This window comes from Nannospalax galili, unplaced genomic scaffold (genome assembly GCF_000622305.1).
Source record: "Nannospalax galili isolate Female #2095 unplaced genomic scaffold, S.galili_v1.0 scaffold410, whole genome shotgun sequence".
NCBI lineage: Eukaryota > Metazoa > Chordata > Mammalia > Rodentia > Spalacidae > Nannospalax > Nannospalax galili.
In genome coordinates, this window is record NW_008329143.1 from 845,333 (window position 1) to 869,165 (window position 23,833).

Genomic DNA, 23,833 nt, shown 5'->3' on the forward strand with positions numbered 1-23,833 from the left:
GTCTTTTTACCCTAGCTGCCTAGCCCATTCCTACCTCCAATTCTTATCATACCATCCTCTGAGGAGGTTACCCAAATTGCCAATAGGGAATTGAGACACAGACTGCTCTGGCTTCTTCCATGCTGAACAGGGATGCAGGGTGAGGTAATTGGGTTACCCCTTCAATGGGTCTATCTAAAAGACTCCCAAACTGCATAACTCATCACCACATGGAGGCAGGATCTGGCTGCTCTCAGGCAGTCCCCTGAGTTCTCAGCTCCAATGCCAGGGGGAGGCTGGAACATGCACTCTCTGGAGGTCTTCCAGGTTTGAGAATTTTCTTATCTGCCATATTTACCACCCATCCTGGAGCAAGACCAAAGAAAATCTACCTTGGATCCTTCCCGGTACTGAGCATTTTGAAGAGTTCATCTTTAGTGATATCAGGGAGAACATGACCATACTTCATGGCAAGTTCAAGTCTCGCTTCAAGACACTTGGCAGGATATGCCAGATATCCACAATTCTTTGCATCAGTGTAATAGGGCACCAGAGCTTTAGGTGGGAGCATCCGTTTTGGAATGGGCTGTCCACACAGAAAGAATGGAATAGGTTTGCACAGAATTTCCAGGCTTCTCGGGTCTTAGAAGGCTGTAGTAACAATGCAGCCATTTCTTTCAATTGCAGCAATGGCTACTTCCGAGGCCAACTGCACTTCAAAATTAACCTTTGCTTGAAAGGTGTCAGCACCCTCTTCCACCAGTTGGACCCCATAATCTCTTTTAAGTAGCTGGATCCTCACACCCCTCCCATTGAAAGCTGGATTGAGTCAATAGGCTGAGTTGAATCGACTCTAGATAACGCAGAGTTTCCTGGGGCTCAAAGGCTGATACTGGCGCCTGAACCAATGCCCTTCATTAAATCCATATTTTGGGATTCAGATGTAAAACGGAATCTGGACTCCCTCGAAGCCCAGCCGGGGCCTGGTTCCTCACTGCCTTCCTCCTTTATGACCTCTGCCACATTTCCTACCTCTTCTCAGATCTCTTGGATGTCTTTCCAGTACCCTGGAGCTGGGGTTGGGCTTCAAGTTGGCCAGGCTCACTGGCTGCCGGCCATAGCCTAGGTTATGGTTGTAATGGTTTGTTTGTGTTTTTTAAGATTTTATTTATTATTTTTATTTTACGTGTATGAGTGTATTGTCTGCATGTGTGTAAGTGCGCCTGTGTCATGCAATGCCCAAGGAGGTCATAAGAAGGTGTCGGGATCCCCTGGAACTGGAGTTATGGACAGTTATTAGTTGCCATGTAGGTGGTGGGACCTGAACCCAGGTCCTCTTCAAGAGCAGCTGGTGCTCTTAACCACTGAGCGATCTCTTCAGTCTTGTAATGGTTTTTTAAACATAGAAAAGTAATAATTCCTGAGACTAAATTTTAACAGCATGGAAGGGGTAAAAACACAAGCAAAGTGGGCGTGGTGGCACATGCCTTTAGTCCCAGCACTCATGAGGCAGAAGCAGGCAGATCTCTGTGAGTTCAAGACCAGCCTGGTCTACATAGTGAGTTCCAGGCCAGCTGGGGCTACAGGGAGACTCTGTCTGAAAAAAGACCCCCCCAAAAAGACACAAGGAAACTCCTCCCTCGTGCTAATTATTATTAAGAATTCTTCTTTTCTTTTTGATTTTGCTATATTTGTGAGGTGTATGGCACATGTATATGCATATATATATATATTATATATATATATTTGGGGGGTATCTTTTTGAGACAGGGTCTCCCTGTAGACACAACAGACCTGGAACTATGTAGACCAGGCTAGCCTGGATCTCACAGAGATCTGCCTGTGTCTCCTGAGTGCTGGGATTAAAGGCATGTACCACCACACCCAGCTCCTTCACCCTACATACCCCACCCCCAACCACCCTTTTTAAAAAATATTTTATGTGTATGAGTGTATTGCCTGTATGTGTGTGAGCGTACCCGTGACATGCAATGCCTGAGGAGGTCAGAAGAGGACTTCGGATCCTCTGGAGCTAGAGTTACTAACAGTTATTAGCCACCATGTGGGTGCTGGGAACTGAACCTGGGTCCTCTACAAGAGCAGTCAGTGCTCTTAACCACTGAGCCATCCCTCCAGCCCCAGCCATTCTTTTTTTTTTTTGTCAAGACAAGATCTTGCTATGTAGCCCTGGCTAGCCTCAAACTCTGAAGTGCTCCTGCCCAAGCCTCCCAAGTACTGAAATTACAGGTATGAGCTCCTACGCCTGGTTCAATTTGGTCCTTTTAATGAAGAATGGATCCAGATGTTCGATAATTCTGTCAAACCCATACCTAATGGGGCATCAAGGTCAGAATGTCCCAGAGTTTAACTGAAAACACAAAAGCTCCTTTCTGAGTACTCCATTCTAACTCAGCAGCTGGAGAAGGAGCCAGGAATCTGAACACTGAACAGCTCCGCCAGTGATTGTGAATAGACACCTAATCCTTCCGTTTCCTGCCACACGGCAGTTCCTGTATACCACTCTTAACGTGGTTTACTCACTGGTTATTCACCAGGTGCTTATCAAGTGTGTACACTGCAAGACCCCGTGCTCTTTCTCTCAGACTTGAGATTGTCCTGGGGCGGGGGTTGGGGGAGACAACAGGACACCACAGCGGAGGGTGGTGGTGCTCGGGGGTGAGTGTGTTGGTATAGGTGTTGGCAGCTGACTGGGACTCAGGGAGTGAGCCATGTATGTGGGTGAAACTCAAGAATCCTGCAACACTGCAGTGACAGAAACTGTAAAAGGCCCAACCCAGGCCTCTGTGAAGTACATCTGAGTCTGACAAACATGGAGCCAGCTCTGGGTCTTCTGAAGCAAGTGCTAGGGGGGCCTTGCAAGCTGGTGGGTGGGGCAGGGCGCAGTCCCCGCCCTGGGTCCTTCTAAATCAGATAAAACATAATGCAGATGAAATCTGGGAGGGAAATGCTCCAGTGACAGCAGATTGCAGTCATAAAAGGAGATGACAGATGCCACCATCACTCACAACCCACCCGAATGTCACGTCCTCTGAGCTCTTTCCCCGGCATTTCTGGCCCCAAGTGGGTGTTGTCTCCATGTATTCCATGGCACTTGATTATCTAACAAAAGAAACAAAAACTGTTACTACTGCTCCCTGAGGTGTCACACTGGTTAGCTGCTTTGCCCTGACACCCTACTTCATTCTCCCAGCGGCACTGGGACCCAGGGGAGTTCACTGAATAAAGATTAAAGTAATGTGCTACACACATCTTTTTGTAAGTGTTCTCCATCAATTAATTTTGATATTTGTGTATGTCTAGAAACAGGTCTATACATATATGATCACTTAATTTATAACAAAGGTGGCACTTCAGAGTATAGGAAAAGGAGGTTTTTTTTTTGCAAATGGTAATGAAATAGATCACTGTACAAGGATATAAGAAATTGAGCTTTCCTTCAAGCCATTCTCAAATGTCGAATTTAGGTTTAAAAAAAGATTATGTGTATGTAGCTCAGTAGAGTGCTTGACTAGTATGTGTGAAGGGTTTGATTCCTAGCAGCACATAAAACAAAGTACGGGGATGCATGCCTGTAATTCCAGCAAAGAAAAGGGGGAGACAAGAAGATCAGGAAGTTCAAGACCATCCTTAACTACATAGTTGGAGGCCAGCTTGGGCTACATGAGACTACTGTCTGAGCGAAAGAAAGAAAAAGGCAGGGAGAGTCCCGCAAGATGGTTTGGCTTGTCGCAGCATCTGCCCCTCAAGCCTGACAATCTGAGTTCGATCCATGGAACTGGAATCCTTGGTAGAAAGAAAACTGACCGACTCCTGAAAGTTGAAAGTTGTTCTCTGACCTCCACACGAGTACTGTGGACACAAACACACACACACACGCACTCAAATAACTTTTTAAAGACTGAGAAAGTTTAAAATCTATGGTTTGAGGGATAGGGCATTAATTAGTAAAGTGCTTGTCTACAGGCATAGGGACCTGAATTAGATTCCCAGAACCATTTTTTTTTTTTTTTTTTGTCTTTTTGAGACAGGGTCTCCCTGCAGCCCCAGCTGTTCTGGATTTGCTTGAGAGACCAAACTGGCCTTGAACTCACAGAGATCCGCCTGCCTCTGCCTACAGAGTGCTGGGACTAAAGGTATGCGCCACCATACTCAGCTCCCAAAACCCTTTTAAAAAGCTGGGCATGGATATAATCACAGTGTTGGGGAAGCACAGACAGGTGGATTTCTGGGACTTATAGCCTGGCCTATTTGGTGAGCCTCACGCCTGTGAGAGGTTCTTCGGGTTTCTGAAGAACTTTTCTTCTCTCCCCCCTCTGCCAACTGCATATGTATGCATACCATTACATATACATACAAACACAGACACACACAGACACACACAGACACACACACACACACACACACACACACACACACACACACACAAAGCTACAGTTTTAAGAGAATATAGGAAAATATTTTCACGACTTCTGCACAGGGAAGGATTTACCCAACAATGTACTAACGGCATTTACAATAAAGGAAAATGATAGACTTAACTATAACAAAGTCACCCATTTTGGTTCATAAGTACAGGCTATAAACAGTATGAAAGACTGAGATCGTGTGTCTCACACCTGTAATCCTAGCACTTAAGATTGCTGAGGCAGGAAAAGATATAGTTCAAATCTAGCCCCAGTGATACAGAGACTTTGTCCCAAAACAAACATCAAAACTCAGAACCGTATACCTAAAAATGATGAATCTACCACATATAAATTATACTTCAGTAAATCTTATTTTTAAATTTTTTAAAATTGTATTTGTTGACTTATTTATTTATATTTTATATGTATGAATGTTTTGCCTCCATGTTATGTAAGTGTGCAATGACCAAGGCCAGAAGAGGGTGGTGTCAGATCCCCTGGAACTAGACCTATGGACAATTGTTAGATGTCATGTGGGTGCTGAGAACCGAACCCAGGTCCTCTATAAGAGCAACCAGTGTGCTTTAACCACTGAGTCATCTCTCCAGTCCCTTATTTATTTTTAAAGTTTTTTTTATTTTTATTTCGAGGTATAGGAGTGTTTTACCTGCATGTATGTATGCACACTGCATGTATGTATGTATGCACACTGTGTGCATGCCTGGTGCTCATGGAAACCAGAAGAGGGCAGATTGTGAGCTGCTAGGTGGGTGCTGGGAACTGAACCCTAGTCTTCTGCAAGAGCAGCAAGTGTTCTTAACCGTTGAACCATTTTCCTAGCCTCCTTTTTTTTAATTTTTGAGACAGGGTCTCACTATGTAGCCCTAGCAAGCCTGGAATTTACTATGTAGACCAGGCTAACTTCAAACTTACAGAGTTTGCCTGCCTCCTGAGTGCTGGGATTAAAGGTGTGTGCCACCATGCCAGGCTATTTCTTTCATTTATTTTATTTATTTATTTGTTGTCTTTTTGAGACAGGGTCTCCCTGTCACCCCAGCTGGCCTGGAATTCACTATGTAGACAAAGCTGGCCTCAAACTCACAAAGATCCACCTGCCTCTACCTCCCTGTACTGGGATTAAAAGTGTGTACCACTACACTAAGCTATTTATTTTCTGAGATAGTCTCAGATACATAGCCCAGGCTGACTTTGAACTCTCTGAAATCCTCCTGCCTCTGCTCCTGAGCAGTGGAATTACAGATGTATGCCACCACATTTGACCAATAAACTTTTTTTTTTTTTGGTCTTTTTGAGACAGGGTCTCCCTGTAGCCCCAGCTGTCCTGGAACTCACTATGTAGACCAGGCTGGCCTTGAATTCACTGAGATCCGCTTGCCTCTGCCTCCCAAGTGCTGGGATTAAAGGCGTGTGCCACCATGCCCAGCCATAAACTTTATTTTTAAAAAGAGTATAAAAGAGAAACCATAGAGGAGTTGGAGAGATGGCTAGGTGGTTAAAAATCATACTGCTCTTGCAGAGGACCAGGTTCAGTTCCCAGCACCCACCCAGTGGCTCATAATTGCCAAGAACTCCATTGCTAAGGGATCTGTTGCCCTCTTCTGACCTCCTAGAGCACCTGCACTCATGTGGCACATACACATAATTTTTTTAAAAATTAGAGATAAAGCCAGGCTTGGTGGCACACGCCTTTAATCCCAGCACTCAGAAGGCAGAGGCAGGCTGATCTCTGTGAGTTTAAGGCCAGCCTGGTCTACATGGTGAGTTCCAGGTCAGCTGGGGGCTACAGGGAGACCCTGTCTCAAAAAGACAAAAATAAAATAAATAAAATAAAATAAAATAAAAGATAAGCGCTGGGCATGGTGGTACACACCTTCAATCCCGACACTTGGGAGGCAGAGGCAGGAGGATCTCTGTGAGTTTGAGGCCAGCCTGGTCTACATAGTGAGTTCCAGGACAGCTGGGACTATAGGGAGACCCTGTCTCGAAAAGAGAAAAAAAAATTAAAGATAAACCACAGACTGCAAGAAGATATTATCAGCAAATATGACTGCATGTTCATCACATAGTGACAATGTTAGATTATAAAGGGAAGATAGAAGTGTTTGATCATGTAAATGCTTTGGAAAAGAATTTGGCATGTTTTCCTAAGTATATTTCACAATAAAGAAAAGAAGCCACGGGGACTGGAGAGATGGCTCAGCAGTTAAGAACACTGACTGCTCTTGCAGAGGACCTGGGTTCGTTTCCCAGCACATGGCAGCTAACAATTGTCCATAACTCCAGTTCCAGAGGATTTTGACGCCCTTATCTGACCTTCGACATGGGTGCATTTACATATATGCAGGCAATACATACATAACATGACATTAAAAAATATTTTTAAAAAGAAAAACCACTTCCTGAAATTATGTACCCTCCCCGAGCATTCTAAAGTTAACATCTAAAAGTTTTCATCTTACTGTTTTTTTCTTTAAACTTGAACAATGTTTAAACATTTCAATGTTTGAAATAGTCTTTTTCCTAAGTGTCCAAAACTGGCAACAATTGAAATGTCTATCAACAGGAGAATGGGCAAGTAAATTGTGGAGTTTCATACAATAGAACAATACTCAGCTATAAAAAGGAACAACGTGCATGGATCTCAAGAACAATGTTATATAAAAGAAACCAGATGAAGGGTTCTTAGTACAGGGTTCCATTTGTGTGACTTCAAGAACAGACAAAACTAATCAAATCTCTTGTCATTTTATCTTACTGGTATCAAATAGGTTTGAATTTAAAATCTGATTTAGTGTGGGACAATGTAACTTGGTGGTAGAGTATATGCTTAGTGTGCTCAAGGTCCAGAGTTCAAGCCCCAGCACCAAAAAAAAAAGTTGTTTTTTTTTTTTTAAGCCACATTCTTGGGGCTAGAGAGATGGTTCAGTGGTTAAGAGCACTTGTTGCTCTTTCAGAGGAACCAGATTTAATTCCCAGCATCCACATGGCAGCTTACAGATTACAACTTTCTTTTAGGGGAGCTGATGCCTTCTGTGGTACACAGATATACATTTTGGAAAAACATTCATAAATAATAAATAAATCTCAAAGCCTGAGATTTGTCTCATAATGAGATCTTGTCTCAAAATAAATAGTCGATAGTGGTTGTTCCAGCACTGGGGAGACAGAAACAGGTGAATCTCTGTGAGATAGAGGCCAGCTTGATTTAGTGAGTTCCAAGTCAGATGATGCTACAAGATCCTGTCTCAAAAAAAAAACATGCTGGGTGTGGTGGTCCCAGCTCTCGGGAGGCAGAGGCAGGTGGATCTTTGTGAGTTCAAGGCCAGCCTGGTCTACATAGTGAGTTCCAGGACAGCTGGGGCTACAGGGAGACCCTATCTCAAAAAGACCAAAAAAAAAATTTTTGTCCAGGCTTAAATCCCAGCACTCAAGAGGTAGAGGCAGATGGATCTCTGTGCGTTCGAGGCCAGCCTGGTCTCCATAGCAAATCCAGGTCAGCTGTGGCTATAGGGAGACTCTGCAAATTGTGAAAAGAGGCTTTGGATCCCTCAGGAGCTGGAGTTACAGGTGGTTGTGCACCACCCAACATAAGTGTTGGGAATTGAAATCTTGTCCTGTGGAAGAGTAGAACATTCTCTTAAGCACTGAACCATCTGCCCAGCCCCTTTCTTACTTTCTGAGCTATGTTTGCCCACATCCCTGCTACTCTCTCCTTAGAAGCACATCTTTCACCTTTCCTGAAATACATTCTCCACTGCTATCTCCTCTGAGGGCAGATACCCCACTGTTTGCTCAGCCATTGTCCCAGAATCTAGTCCAGGACCCAACACATTTCCTTCCTTCCTTCCTTCCTTCCTTCCTTCCTTCCTTCCTTCCTTCCTTTCTCTTTCCTTTCTCTCTCTCTCTCCCTCCCTCCCTCCCTCCCTCTTTCTCTCTTTCTTTCTTTTTCCTTTTGAGACAGGTTCTCTCTGTAGCTCTAGCTGTCCTGAACCCACTATGTAGACCAAGCAGGCCGTGAACTCACGGAGATACGCCTACCTCTGCCTCCTGAGTTCTGGAACTACAGGCAGGCACTACCATGCCTAGCCCAACACATTTCTTGAAGTTGGACTGCATTGACTAGTATATGAGTTAAGGCTTTTGGTGCATGTTAAAAAAAAATTTTAAAAAAAAAAAAAACAGACTGGGCATGGTGTGAGCAAGTCTTTAGTCCCAGCACACGGGAAGCAGAGGCAGGCAGATCTCTGTGAGTTCAAGGTCAGTCTGGTCTACATAGTGAGTTCCAGGCCAACTGGGGCTGTTACAGGGAGACTCTGTCTCAAAAAGACAAAAAAAGACAAAAAAAAAAAACTTCCAGGGGCTGGAGATAGCTCAGGGGTTAAAAGCATGTACTGCTCTTATAGAGGACCCGAGTTTTGTTTTGTTCCCAGTACCCATATCTGGTGGCTCACAGCCACTTGTAACACTGTAACACCAACTTCAGGGAACTTGATGTTCTCTTCTGTCTTCCAAGGACACCTGCACCCACGTGTATATACAAGCGCACACACGTTATTTAAAATAAAATAAATCTGAGCCGGGTGTGGTGGCGCACACCTTTAATCCCAGCACTCGGGAGGCAGAGGCAGGCGGATCTCTGTGAGTTCAAGGCCAGCCTGGTCTACATAGTGAGTTCCAGGACAGCTGGGGCTACAGGGAGACCCTGTCTCAAAAAGACCATCAACCACTTCCTAAAATAAAATAAAATAAAATAAAATAAAATAAATCTTAGGTGGGTATGGTGGTACACACCTTTAATCCCAGTACTCGGGAGGCAGAGGCAGGCAGATCTCCATGAGTAACAGGCCAGCTTGGTCTATATAGTGAGTTCCAGGCCAGCTAGGGCCATGTAGAGAGATTTTGTCTCAAAAGAACAAGCAAAACCAAAAATGAGCAGACAGACAAAAAAAAATAGAGAAAGGGGCTGGAGAGATGGCTCAGCGGTTAAGAGCACTGATTGCTCTTGCAGAGGATCCAGGTTCGATTTCTAGCACCCACATGGTGGCTACAAACCATCCTTAACTCCAGTTCCAGGAGAATCTGAAGCCCTCTTCTGACTTCCGTGGCATTGAACGACATGGGTGCACTCACATATATGCAAACAATACACTCATACACATAAAATAAAAATAATAAAATATTTTTTAAAAATAGAGAAAGAAAGATCAGAGAGATGGCTCCATGGTTAAGAACACTTACTACTGAAGCTTGGGTGTGGTGGCACACGCCTTTAGTCCCAGCACTCGGGAGGCAGAGGCAGGCAGATCTCTGTGAGTTCGAGGTCAGCCTAGTCTACATAGTGAGTTCCAGGAGACATGGAGCTATAGGGAGACTCTGTCTCAAAAGGACCAAAAAAATAAAAAATAAAAGAACACTTGCCTACTGCTCTTTCAGAGGACCTGGGTTTGGTTCCTAGGATCCCAACTAGCTAACACCCTTCATTAATTCTAGTTCCAAGAGATCTAATGCCATCTACTGGCACCAGGCAAATGTGGTACATACATACATGTAGACAAAACACTCATACATGTACAATTTTAAATTTTCAAAGAACATTTTCCGGGGGGGCGGTGAGACAGGGTCTCCCTATAGCCCTAGATAGCCTGTAACTCACTATACTATATAGACCAGACTGGCCTCAATCTCACAGAGATCCGTTTGCCTCTGTCTCCAGAGTACTGGGATTAAAGGTGTGTGTGACTACACCAGGCAGTTCCTGTTGTTTTCAAAACAAGGTCTTTCTCTTGTAGCCCAGGCTGGCCTGAAAATTATCTGGTAGCCTAGGCTGGCCTCAAATTCTTGGCCATCCTCTTGCTTCAGCCTCTTGAGTGCTGAGATCATGGGTATAAACAATCATACCCAGTTCTCTAATAGGAATTGCCTATAATTCTCCAATTTTAAAGTAATTTAAATATCTTTTCTAAAATTTTACTTATTTTTCTATTTAAAATATTTTATTTATTATTTAAATTTATTTTTATTTTATTTTTTTATGTGTATGATTGTATTGCCTGCATGTATGTGAGTGCACCCGTGCGGTGCTATGCCCCAGAGGTCAGAGGAGAGCTTCGGATTCCCCTAGAACTGGAGTTAAGGACAGTTCCTAGCCGCCATGTAGGTGCTGGGAATAGAACCCGGGTTCTCTGGAAGAGCAGTCAGTGCTCTTAACCACTAAGCCATCTCTCCAGCCCCTTATTTATTATTTTTATTTTACGTGTATGAGTGTTATGCCTGCATGTAGGTAAGTGCACCCGTGCCGTGCAACGCCCATGGAGGACAGAAGAGGCTGTTGGATCCCCTGGAACTGGAGTTACAGACAGTTGTTAGCTGCTACGTGGGTGCTGGGATTCGAACCCAGGTCTTCTTCAAGAACCGTATTCTTAACCACTGAGCCATCTCTCCAGCCCCTTTACTTGTTTTTATTTTATGTATATGAATGTATTGCCTGCATATGTGTAAGTGCACGCACGTTGAGCAATGCCCACAGACGTCAGAAGAAGGCGTTGCTGATTCCCCTGGAACTGGAGTTACATATGACTGTTAGCCACCATATGGGTGCTGGGAATCAAACTCAGGTCCAAGAACAGCCAGTGCTCTAAACTGCTGAGCCATCTCTCCAGCCCCGTAATTTAAGTATCTTTCAGTAGGAGGGTTTTTTTTTTGGGGGGGGGGCGGGGGGACAGAGTTTCATGAGCCTGTATTTTAATTAGTTTTAAGGTGGAGGTGTTTTTTTTTGGGGGGGGGGCGGGGGGACAGAGTTTCATGAGCCTCGACCGTATGTGACTAAAGCTAAAGCCTTATTTTGTTTCGATACTGGGAACAAAAACCTAGGGCCTCACACTTAAGTAGGCAAGTGCTCTACCACTAAGCTGTATTCCAAGTGTACTACAGGACTTTAGGTAAAGAAAACTTTGGTTCATTAATATACTGGAATATTATGTAGCTACTAAAGACACCGCACAAAAATACTCAATGGTGCCCGGTGTGGTGGCGCACACCTTTAATCCCAGCACTTGGGAGGCGGAGGCAAGTGGATGGATATCTGTGCGTTCGAGGCCAGCCTGGTCTACATTGTGAGTTCCAGGCCACCTGACGCCACAGGGAGACAGTCTTAAAAAAAAGACCAAAAAACAAAAACAAAAAAACCCCAACAACAACAAAAAACTCAGTGGTATGTTCATTTTATGTTAAATGGAATATTATGAGATATATACGATAGTACAATCCTACTTTTGTAAATCTACACACGAAAGACATTGGATGACTATAAACCTAAATATGAACTCTTTTTTCTATGTGGGATCCTGGGCTATCCTTTTGCTTATTTAAGAAAATTATTCAGCCAGCAGGATGGCTCAGCTGGTAAACGCGCTTGGGGTGCAAGCCTCAGTAGGTAGAGCAGGATGTGGTGGCATGCATCTATAATCCAAGCACTCCTAAGGAGAGAGAGGAGGCCAAGACAGGAGATTCCTCCAAGGGCTGGCAAACCAGCTAGCCTGGAGTACCAAGCATGGTAGAAACAAGGAGAGACCCTGCCTCCACAGATGGATGGTCCTGACTTCCAGTGTTGTGGCACGCCTGCGCGCACACGAACATATCATGCACCCACGATGATGATGATAATAATAATAATAATAATAATATAAAAAGAAAATGATCCTACAACAGAATATGCTATTTTATACCTGAAATTTTATATTTCTAGAGATTTGGGAGGTGCCAGGCTTTTTTTTTTTTTTTTTTTTTGAGACAGGGTATCCTGGTTGACCTGGAACTCTCTATGTAGACCAGGTTGGCCTCTGCCCCTCTGCCCCTGCCTCTGCGAGTGCTAGGATTAAAGGCTTGTGCCACATTGTTTTCTTACCTTGAGTGGGATTACAATCGCTTTATACATTGTTTAAGTCTTGCTTATTAAACCTTTCTCTCTTCTACCCTTTTTCACAATTTGCAAAATGTCTAACAACATGCATGAACTTATTTTTCAGTATCTTTAGACGGTCCGCGTTTCCAGAGGAGTCAGGAAGGAGCCCCTGGCTAGGCCGTGTGGACTTCAAACCCCAGAAGGGATTGCGACAAGCACTAGGGAACTACGGAAACCGAGAAGGGGGCTGGGACACCCCTGGTCCTTTCCCTCCCAGAAGCCCGCAGGAACCCCGTCGGTATCATGGCCGCAGGAGCCGGGACGGCGGGCTCCGCTTCCGGCACGGGCGTCGTGCGTGACCCGGTGGCGTCACAGCCGAGGAAACGGCCCAGCCGGGAGGGCGGGGAAGGCGCGCGGCGGTCGGACGCGATGGCGGGAGGAGGCGGGAGCGGCGGCGGCGGGCGGCCGGCGGGACGGCGGGCTTCTCGCAGCGGCGGGCGGGCTCGGCGAGGGCGCCACGAGTCGGGGCTGGGGGGCGCGGCGGAGCGAGGCGCGGGCGAAGCGCGACTGGAGGAAGCGGTCAACCGCTGGGTGCTCAAGTTCTACTTCCATGAGGCGCTGCGGGCCTTTCGGAGTAGCCGGTACGGGGACTTCAGGCAGATCCGGGACATCATGCAGGGTGAGGGCCGGCCCGGGCCGGGGGGAGGAGGAAGGGTCTGAGGCAGCCTGCGGCGGGGCCTGGAGTGACCGAGCCAACCACGTCTTCTTTTCGCAGCTTTGCTTGTCAGACCCTTGGGGAAGGAGCACACGGTGTCCCGGTTGCTGCGGGTTATGCAGTGTCTGTCGCGCATTGAAGAAGGGGAAAATTTAGGTATGGCTATCCTGTATGTGTGCGCGCTTTTCTGGGCTTCACTTGCGTAGGGTTTTGTTGTTTTCAAACTTAACATCCGGAACTGAAAGATTCCGGGTTAAAGTGCACTGCTGTTGGGCTCACGGTGGTCTTTTTGCATTCTATGGTGGATGAGTGTCGTCTCTAGATCTAGTTTTCTCCAGTTAAGATGCTCCTGACTGATTTTCTGTGGTTTTTGTTTTCTCCCACCTGTTAATTGCTCACTCAACTTTGTTGCTGAAAGTGAATTAACATTAATAAGGACACAAGTGCTCCTTAGTAGAATGCTTTTTAGAGTGTGAATACCCCTCCACACTCACCCCCTTCCAGTTGAACTGCTTAGCCAACCGTCTTCAGTTTCTTGCCATTTGTATCTGAGGAAGATGTGGTGTTCTGCAGAGTTTTAGAGGTAAATGTGTAATAATTTAGCTGTGTTGAAAAATATTGAAAAGATGGTTACTTGAAATATGTTGATTTTAGTATGGAGGCTGTATCACAAGTGCTTAAAATAAATGCAAATCTTGCTGACTGCACATGTCCATAAATACCTGAATATGTACTTTTGGACACCTTTGCTGCTCCTTAGAATAGAGCTTAAAGTGAAAACTGTGCTTTGTCCTAGACTGTTCCTTTGATATGGAGGCTGAGCTCACACCACTGGAATCAGCGATCAATGTCCTGGAAATGATTAAAACAGAATTTACATTGACAGAAGCAATGGTTGAATCCAGTAGAAAACTGGTCAAGGAGGCTGTAAGGCTCTGTTTTTTTCTTTCATTTTTTTAAACAAAAATCAGAGGGCTTTATGGATGTGGTGCTGCTTAATCTTTTCAGTGTGGGTAGAGGAAACGGGGGTGGGGGGAGATAGGGTGTTCTCTCCTCACATGTCCCCTCTCTCACCTAGGCTTAGAAGTACCCTGCTTTGTGGATTTGGTCTTTGTAGCCTGGGCATAGAGGGGCCATTTTACTGGGAAGTGGGGTGTTGAAGACTGACATTTTAGGAGTTTCTGCACTGTTCAGGAGCACTGTGAAAAGGCTACTTGATCACCATTGTCTGTATATAATTACCCCAGAAGGAATACCTGGAGCCTGGGGCAGTGTGGGACTGACTCTGAGCTCTTCATTTGTGTGCTGAAAGAAAGACTTGGAGAATACTCCCACTGTACGACCTATAATCAGAACTACAGGAATAGGAATGGCACAGATGTTCTTAAACAGAGCTAGCAGGGAAGCTAGAGAGATGGCTCAGCAGTTAAGAGCACTGACTGCTCTTTATAAGAGGACCCGGGTTCAATTCCTAGCACCCACATGGTGGCTCCAAAATGTCCTTAACTCTAGTTCCAGGGGAATCCCAAAGCCCTCTTCTGACCTCTGTGGTATTGTATGACATGGGTACACTCACATACATACAGGCAATACACTCATACAGATAAAATAAAAATAATAAATGAAATATTTAAAAAAGAAATGAACAAAAATCCCAATAAGCAACCCTTAGGAACACTCTGAAAATAGAACCAATAGATGACTCACCTATTACAGTCATTTCTTTCTGTTCTATTTGTTAGTCCTGTTTTAAATACTTGATGCGTATACCTATCAGGCATATCATAGTAGTAAATAACTAATGACTGATGATAATTAAGAATAGGAAATTTGGGGCTGGAAAGATGGCTCAGCGGTTAAGAACACTGGTTGTTCTTGCAGAAGACCCAGGTTCGAATCCCAGCACCCACATGGCAGATAACAATTGTTTGTAACTCGAGTTCCAGGGGCTCTAACAGCCTCTTCTGTCCTTTGCAGGCATTGTGTAGTCCCAGCTGTCCTGGAACTCACTATGCAGATCAGGCTGCCCTCAAACTCACAGAGATCGCCTGCCTCTGCCTCCCAAGTGGTGGGGTTACAGGTGTGCACCACCATGCCCAGCTATAAGTTTTTTGTTTTGTTTTTTTTTTTTAATTTTTTTAATTTATGTGTATGTGTTCTGTGTAAGCACACATGTATGCAGGTGCCCATGAAGTCCAGAAAAGACTGTCAGGTCCCCTGGAGGTGGAGTGGCAGGTGCTTGTGAACTGACCATTGTAGGTGCCAGGAACTGAACTCTGGTTCTCTGGAAGAGCAGCAGGTATTCTTAACTGCTGAGCCATTTCTTCAGGTCCCAGATTTCCTATTTTACAGCTTTGTTAGTAATATTCGGCAGCAAAATCTAAAATCCCTTGAAATAGCATTTTCTTATGTTCACTTTCTTAGGCTTTTCAGCTCTGCCAGGTTCTAGATGTCTTAAACTCACTATGTTACTGATTTTTGGAGGCGAGGTAGGGATAAGTAAGTCATCTCCAGCCCTGGTTGGTCTGGAACTCATTGTGTAGCACAGACTGGCCTGGATCCTACTGTTACCCTCCTTCTGCCTCCTAGTACTGAGATTACAGGAACGTACCTCCAAACCACTGGATTTTTGGGGGGTGGAGGCAAAATCAGAGATAAAAGGAATTTTCACTGAACTCTTGTTAGCCTTTTGAATTTTGTATTATGTACACATATTACCTCTTCAAATGATAAAACTTAGCTGGGCATGGTGGTTGGTGTACCCTTTAATCCCAGCACTCTGGAGGCAGAGGCAAGAAGATCTCTGGGTTCTAGGCCAACCAAGGCTACCTATCTGTTTTTTTGGAGGGGGGGGTGTGTCTCTATGGTATTGGACTTCACACATGCTAGGCAAACACTCCACCACTGAGCTATAGTAACAACCCTTAACTGTATTACTGGTACTTCAGTGTCACAAATTAAGACTTAGCAGTTTAGGGGCTGGAGAGATGGGTCAGCGGTTAAGAGCACTGACTGCTCTAGAGGAGGACCCAGGTTCGATTCCCAGCACCCACATGGTAGCTACGAACCGTCCTTAACTACAGTTCCAGGGGAATCTGAAGCCCTCTTCTGATCTCTGCAGCATTGTATGACATGGATGCACTCAAACATGCAGGCAATACACTCGTACACATAAAATAAAAATAATAAAATATTTTAAAAAAAAAAAAGAGACTTAGCAGTTTAAAAAAAATTAATATTAGCTTTCCATTTCCAAAGGTCAAGACTCAACAGTGCTAGGCATGATGACACTCAGCTGAAATTTCAGTACTCAGTAGGCTGTGGCAGGAGGATCTTGAATTGGAAGCCATTCTCAACTACATATCAAGACCTTGTCTGGAATCAGAAGGATCTGATCCACACCCTAGCGTGACTGTTAGCTAAACTCATGCATGAGACCAGCTCTACTACAGTTTGAAAATGGAGTTAGTTATGCAGCAAGTGGGATCAGAGAAGACTTTGGGAGGGGGCAGGGGCTTTTTGAGACAGGGTCTCCCTATAGCCCCACTGACCTGGAACTCGCTATGTAAACCGGGCTGGCTTCCAACTTACATCATCCACCTGCCTCTGCCTCCCAAGTGCTGAGATCAAAGGTGTGGGCCACCAGGCCCTGCTAGTGAAGACTTTATTAGAGATAGGCATCGAAGTTGCTTTAATCTTCTAGTTATGAAATACTTTTTTTGTTTTTTTTGAGACAGGGTATCCCTGGAGCCCAAGCTGTCCTGGAACTCACTATGTAGACCAGGCTGGCCTTGAACTCACAGACATCTGCCTGCCTCTGCCTCCCAAGAGTGCTGGGATTAAAGGCATGTGCTACCACGCCTGGCTTGGAGAACAAATTCTATTGCGTGTTCTTGGAGAAGCTTTAAAAGTTTTTTGTTGGGCTGCTGAGGTGATTTAGCAGGTAAAGAAAGATACTTGCCACCAGCCCGACAAACTGATTTCAATCCCTAGAGCCCCACAGAGTTCTAAGAGGGAAAGAACCAACTCCCACAAGCTGTCCCCAGGCTGCTACACCCACACCATGGCACATCCACTTGTGTGTGTATGCACAAAACAAATGTAAGTTTTTGGGTTTTCTTTTTTTGTTGTTTTGTTTTGTCTGTTTGAGACAGTCTCCCTGCAGCCCCAGCTGGTCTGGAACTCACTATGTAGACCAGCCTGGCCTTGAACTCACAGAGATCTGCCTGCCTCTGCCTCCAGAGTGCTGGGATTAGAGGCATGTGCCACCATGTCCAACTAATGTAAGTTTTTTTTTTTGTTTTTTGAGTTTTTTAAATTTTTATTTTATGGGTATGCATGTGTTGCCTGCACGTATGTAAGTGCACCCATGTCATGCAATGGCTGCAGAGGACAGATGAGGTCGTTGGATCCACCCGGAACTGGAATTACAGACAGCTGCCATGTGGGTGCTGAGATTTGAACTTGGGTCTTCTGCAATAACAGTGTTCTTAACCATTGAGTCATCTCTCTGGCCACAAATGTGTTTTTTTTTTCAAGTTACTTTTTGCTTTATAAATCGATTTCTTGCAACTATTTTGTTGTTGTTGTTGCTTTTTGGAATGTTGGTGCATCAAACACACCCAGAACTGTAATTCTTTGTTTTGTTTATTTGCTCTCTTGAAATGGTCTCATGGCATAACGGCTCAGGGTAGCCTTGAATTCTTGGCAACCCTCCTGCTTCAGCATCCTGAGTGCTAAGATTACAATTGTTAGCCACCATGCCTCACTAGAATTTTTATTTTTTATTTTTTTAAATTTTTGTAATTTTTTTTGTCTTTTTGAGACATGGTCTCCCTGTAGCCTCAGCCAGCCTGGAACTCACTACATAGAACAGGCTGGCCTTGAACTCACAGAGATCTGCCTGCCTCTGCCTCCTAAGTGCTCAGATTAAAGGTGTGTACCACCATGCCCGGCTGAAGTTTTATTTTTTTAATTTATTTCAAGGCAGTCTCCCTGGGTAATCCTGCCTGGTTTAGAACTCACGATGACTATGTAAACTAGGATGGCCTCAAACATAGCAGTCCTCCTGCCTCTGCCGCCACTGATTGGTTGAAGTTACAGGTATATATTACCATTCCTTCCTGTAAATGTTTTAATATTAAACATCTTTTTTTGTTGTTTTTGTTTTTCTTGCACTTGCTTCATTTTTTATGTGATTCTGATCTTGCAAACTGTTTCTGCGCATGAAGGTACTTTCTAAAAGTTTTATTTTATTTTATTTTTTTATTTTTTTTGTCCTTTTTGAGACAGTCTCCCTGTAGCCCCAGCTGGCCTGGAACTTGAAATGTAGAACAGGGTGACCTCGATCTCTCAGAGAGCCTGCCTGTGCCTCCCGATTGCTAGGATTGAAGGCGTGTACCACCATGCCCAGCAAAATTTTTTTAATTCTTTTTTTTAATATTTATTTATTTTATTTATTTATTTATTTATTTATTTATTTTTTGGTCTTTTTGACACAGGGTCTCCCTGTAGCCCCAGCTGTCCTGGAACTCACTATATAGACCAGGCTGGCCTTGAACTTACAGAGATCCTCCTGCCTCTGCCTCCTGGATGCTGGGACTAAAGGCGTGCGCCACCACACCCAGCCTTTATTATTTATTTTATGTGTATTCATGTATTATTGCCTGAATGTAGGTAAATGCACCCGTATCATACAATGCCTGCAGAGGTCAAGGGAGGCTGTCAGATCCTTTGGAACTGGAGTTACCGACAGTTGTTAGCTGCCATGTGGGTGCTGGGATTAGAACCCAGGTCTTATGCAAGAACAACCAGTGTTCTTAACCGCTGAGCCATCTTTCCTGCCCCTAAAATTCATTTTTACAGGTCGGGTGTGGTGGTTGACTACATAATGTTGCACTTTCTGCAATTTGAAGAAACTGCTACCTTGGGCCAGTGAGGTAGGTTAGCAGATAAAAGCACTTGATACTAAGCCTAATGAAATGAGTTTGAACCCTGGAATCACATATTCATAGAAGGAGAGAGCTGACCCATGCAAGTTGTCTTCTGAACCAACACATACACTGTGGCACTTGAACGCATACACACTAAGGGTCCAGTGCCCTTTTCTGGCCTCTCCAAACATTGCACCCATGTAGTACACTTACTTACACATGTGTAGACAATACATTCATACACATAAAAATAAAATACATTATTAAAAAAGAATTAGGTAAAATTGAGTATTCATAATAAAAAGCACTCAGCAAACTAGAAATAGAAGGGAATTTCTTCAGCCTGATAAAAGAGATCTACAAAAAAAATCACATCCTTAATAGTCAAAAAGATTGTCCCTCAGATAAGAAACAAGGAAAGAACATTCTTATCATCATACTAGAACATAACCAATGCCATAAAACAACAGAAAGAAATAAGCTGCATACAGAGCCTGATCCTCCTGCCTCTATTCCCCAAGTGCTGAGATTGCTATGGTGGCAGTCATGTATTGGAAGATTTAATATAGTTAAGGTGAATGCTCTCTAGTTGATCTGTTAGTTAATGCAGTTCAAATCACAGTTTCAGGCTACGCTTCCTGCACACTGGAACTGTGCATAGCACAGGAGAGCCTAACACTCCCAACCCATAAAGATACCCTGCAGTAGGTAAGAATTCCTGGAGACCTGAAAAATCCAAAGGTGGTTTCCCAAGTCCAGAAGCAGCTGCTGGAAGCCTTGTTTGACCCTTTACATGTAGCAGGTGAATAAGGCCATGCTTGAGCTAAAGACAAATCTTGCATCCTCACCGAGGTTATGGTTTATGGCTCCTGCTTGTACAAGCTTTGGGCCAGATGGATGCTTCAGCCCACAGCAGAAAGGCACCACCAGTGTCAAGAGTGATGCTCAGACTTGAAGCTGTGAAAGCCCTGGAGTTAGGCTCATGGATAAAGGGAAGTCAGGTTCTGGTTGGTGTGACTGATACCTGGACACAGATGAGGCTATGGCCAGTGCTGGAGTGCTTCTGGCTTGCTTTAATTTTAAAAGTACGTTTTTTTTTTTGGTGTGTATGAGTGGATTGCCTGTGTATGTGTAAGTGTACTCTTGTTATGCAGTGCCCACAGAGGTCAGAAGAGGGCATCAGAGTCCTCTGGAGCTTGAGTTACAGATGGTTGTGCTGGGACTTGAACCCAGGTCCTCTGCAAGGGCAGCCAGTGTTCTTATCAGCTGCTTTAATTTTGTTGTATTCTTTATATTCAACTGAGGTAAGCAAAACCCAGATACTTCTAGAGTTCTACCTTGCTCTGAGTTCTTAGGTGAATCTTTCTTTCCAAAGTTACTAACTGAAGAATAAATAATTAAAAACAAGTCTCAATCTCACAGTCTCAGCAGGATTTTATATAGAGACTAGCTAATTCAAAGATGTATGTGAAAGGCAAAGGAATGAAAATAACCACAACAGTTTTGCAAGAGGAAAAGTTTGAAGACTCACACTTCTCAATTTTAAGAATTACTGTAAAGATACAATACTCAGGACTATGGAGATATGGATACTTGCTTTCCAGCCTTTAGCTAAAGTCAAGTGTAGAGATAGGGGTAAATGGAATAGAAGAGAGACGCCAGGACTGAGTATACAGCTCAGTTAGTAGATCACTAGCCTAGTATGTATGAAGCCCTTACAAGAATATGAAGACAGTTCAATCTGAAAATTTATTCATTGAAAAGGATAATCTTCAGCAAATGGTAAACAGTGAAATGTCTATGTGCAAAAAGAAAATCATGATACAAAAAAACTCAATATAGACCACAGTATAAAATGTAAAACCATAAAAATGCTTAGAAGAAAACGTGAAAGAAAATCATCCTGGTTGAGTAAAAAGTTCTTAGATCTGACATCAAGCCACAGTTTAGTGGTTCCTGCCTGTAATAACACCTTGGAAGTGGAGGATCAGGAGTTCAAGGTCATCCTTGGTCATTAAGTTGGTTGACATAAAACTTAAAGCTTTTACTCTGAGGGAGCCATTACATAGAAGGGACAAGTTCTGGCTGGGCATGGTGGCACACTCCTTTAATCCCAGCACTTGGGAGGCAGAGGCAGGTGGATCTCGGTGAATTCAAGGCCAGCCTCGTCTATATAGTGAGTTCCAGGACAGCTGGGCTACAGGGAGACCCTGTCTCAAAAAGGGTCTGGAAAGATGGCTCAGTGATTAAGAGAACTTGCTGCTCTTACAAAGGATCTGGGTTCAGTTACCATACCCACACAGCAACTAACAACCCATCTGTAACCCAAGTTCCCGGGCATACACTCTTCACAGGCAGCAGATACACACATGGCACATATACATAATTGAAAATGAATTTTTTTTGAGACAGGGTCTCCTGTTAACTCCAGCTGGCCTGGTACTCGCTATGTAGCCAGGCTGGCCCTGAATTCATAGAGATTCTGGGCCTCTGTCTCCCCAGTGCTGGGATTAAAGGCATGTGCCACCACACCTGACAAAAAAGAGCTCCTAAATCTATATAAAACTGATCTTTCTCCCTGTGGCCAGCCCAGTCTGGCCTGGAGCTTATGGTAGCCTTCCTGCCTCAACCTCCCAAGTGCTGAGGTTATAGATGTGAGCTGCCATGCCTAGCTAAAACCCATTTTTTATTTATTATTTTTTTTTAAGATTGTGTATATTTGGGGGCTGGAAAGATGGCTCAGCTGGCAGAGGACCTGGGTTCAATTCCCAGCACCCATATGGAGGCTAACAACTGTCCGTAACTCCAGTTCTGGGGGAATCCAATGCCTTCTGACCTCCTTGGACATTGTACGACATGGGTGCACTTACACATACCCAGGCAATACACTCATACACATAAAAATAATAAAAATTTTTAAGTATATTTTTATTTTGTGTGTATGTGTATATTGCCTGCATGTAGGTAAGTGCACCCATGTTGTGCAATGCCTTCAGAGAACAGAAGAGACTGTAGGATTCACTGGGACTGGAATTATGGACAGTTGTTAGCTGCCATGTGGGTGCTGGGATTTGAACCCTGGTCTTCTGCAAGAAGTCAGTGTTCTTAACTACTGAGCCATCTCTCCAGCCCCATAAATTTTTTTTTTTTTTTTTTAAAGATTGTATATGTTTGAGACAAGGTTGGTCTGAAACTCACTATGTAGACCAGGCTGTTCTCATAAACACATGTGCCACTACATCTAGCCCAAAGATTTATTTATTTTTTATTTATTTATTTTTTGGTCTTTTTGAAGCAGGATCTACCTGTAAGCCCCAGCTGTCCTGGAACTCACTATGTAGACCAGGCTGGCCTTGAACTCACAGAGATCCGCCTGCCTCTGCTTCCAAAGTGCTGGGACTACAGGCGTGCACCACAACGCCTGGCCCAAAGATTTATTTTTATTTTGATGTATATGAGTGCTTGCTTACATGTAAGTTTGTGTACCATGTACATGCAGGTGCCCATGAAAACCAGAAAATGACATAGGACATAGGATTTCCTAGAACTAGAGTTAACAGGTGGTTGTGAGCACTGTGTGGGAGCTAGGAGTTGAACCTGGGTCCTCTGCAAGAGCAGCAAGTGTTTTAACCACTGAACCATCTTTTCAGCCCACAATAGGTTCTTTGGTTTGTTTTTTTGTTTTTTTTCCTTTTTGAGACAGGGTCTCAGTGCCTCCTAGCTGACCTGGAACTCAACAGAGATCTGCCTGCATCTGCCTCCCAGGTTCTGGGATTAAAGGCTTGTTGCCACCACACAGTCTTAATGTAGCCCCAGGCTCTGCCTTGAACTTGATAAGTAGCTGAAGATGGCCTTGAACTCCTGATTATCCTGGCACCACTCCCAAATGTAGGGATTACATGTATGTACCCCACACTTCACTGAAGTCTTTTTTTTTTTTAAGTTTTTATTTTTATGTGTATGAGTGCAGACAAAGCATGTATGTAAGTGCACCTGTGTCTAGCAATGCCAGAGAAAGTCAGGCATGGTGGCATACTCCTTTAATCCTAACACTGGGGAGGCAGGGCAGATGGAGCTCCCCAGAGAGCCCTAAAATCCATTTCACAACTGGGCAAAAGGCTCACAAAAAAAATACAAATATAAAATTGGGCATGATGGCACATGCCTTTAATCCCAGAACTCAGGAGGCAGAGGCAGGTGTGTTGATGTGAGATGCGGCCAGCCAGATTTACATAGCGAGTTCCAGGCCCCCGGGGCTACAGAGTGACCCTCTCTCAAAACCAAAAAAAAAGAAATCAAAGGACTGCAGCTGGAGCTCAGTGGTAGAGCACTTGTCTACCATGTGTAAGGCCTAGATTCAATCCCCAGTACCAAACCAACAAAAACCCACAGTAGCAGGATATGGTGGCACATGCCTTAAATCCCAGCACTCAGGAGTCAGAGCAGGTGTTAAGTCTGAGATTAAGGCCAGTCTGGTCTATATAGTGAGTTCCAGACCAGCTGGGGCTACAGAAGGACCCTGTCTTTTTAAAAACAAGAAAACAGTAAATATGAGTATAAACCAATTAGATGGGTAACTTTGTAAAATAACTTTTTAAATATTTATTATTTTTATTTTATGTGTATGAGTGTTATGCCTGCATGTACTTAAGTGCACCCGTGTCTTACAGTGCCTGCGGAGGACAGAAGAGGGCTGTCAGATTCCCCTGGAACTGGAGTTAAGGACAGTTTGCAGCTGACATGTGGGTGCTGGGAATCGAACCCAGGTCCTCTGCAAGAGCAGTCAGTGCTCTAAACCACTGAGCCATCTCTCCAGCTCCTGTAAAACAACTTTTTAAAAATATTTTTTTATGTGTAT

At 44.2% G+C, this 23,833-nt stretch overlaps 1 protein-coding gene and 2 pseudogenes across 3 annotated transcripts in view; 2 read left to right on the forward strand and 1 right to left on the reverse strand.

The window, feature by feature from the left end:
- Positions 1-3,048, reverse strand: part of LOC103735015 — a 3,610-nt pseudogene extending 562 nt beyond the window's left edge.
- Positions 3,049-12,556: 9,508 nt separating this feature from the next.
- Terf2 (telomeric repeat binding factor 2) overlaps positions 12,557-23,833 on the forward strand; it is a 30,629-nt gene continuing 19,352 nt past the window's right edge. Inside the window, exons 1-3 of one of the 3 annotated variants that reach the window (XR_001872454.2) lie at positions 12,557-13,006; positions 13,103-13,198; positions 13,839-13,969. Coding sequence is in view for 1 of the 3 variants with exons in the window: in XM_008833822.2 (XP_008832044.1) it covers positions 12,631-13,006; positions 13,103-13,198; positions 13,839-13,969 (603 nt within the window). In the remaining 2 variants the exon portion in view is untranslated. The remainder of the gene's footprint in view (positions 13,007-13,102; positions 13,199-13,838; positions 13,970-23,833) is intronic. The other 2 variants (XR_003849650.1, XM_008833822.2) reach the window with 2 other exon arrangements.
- Positions 17,305-22,503, forward strand: LOC103735003 (annotated as a pseudogene).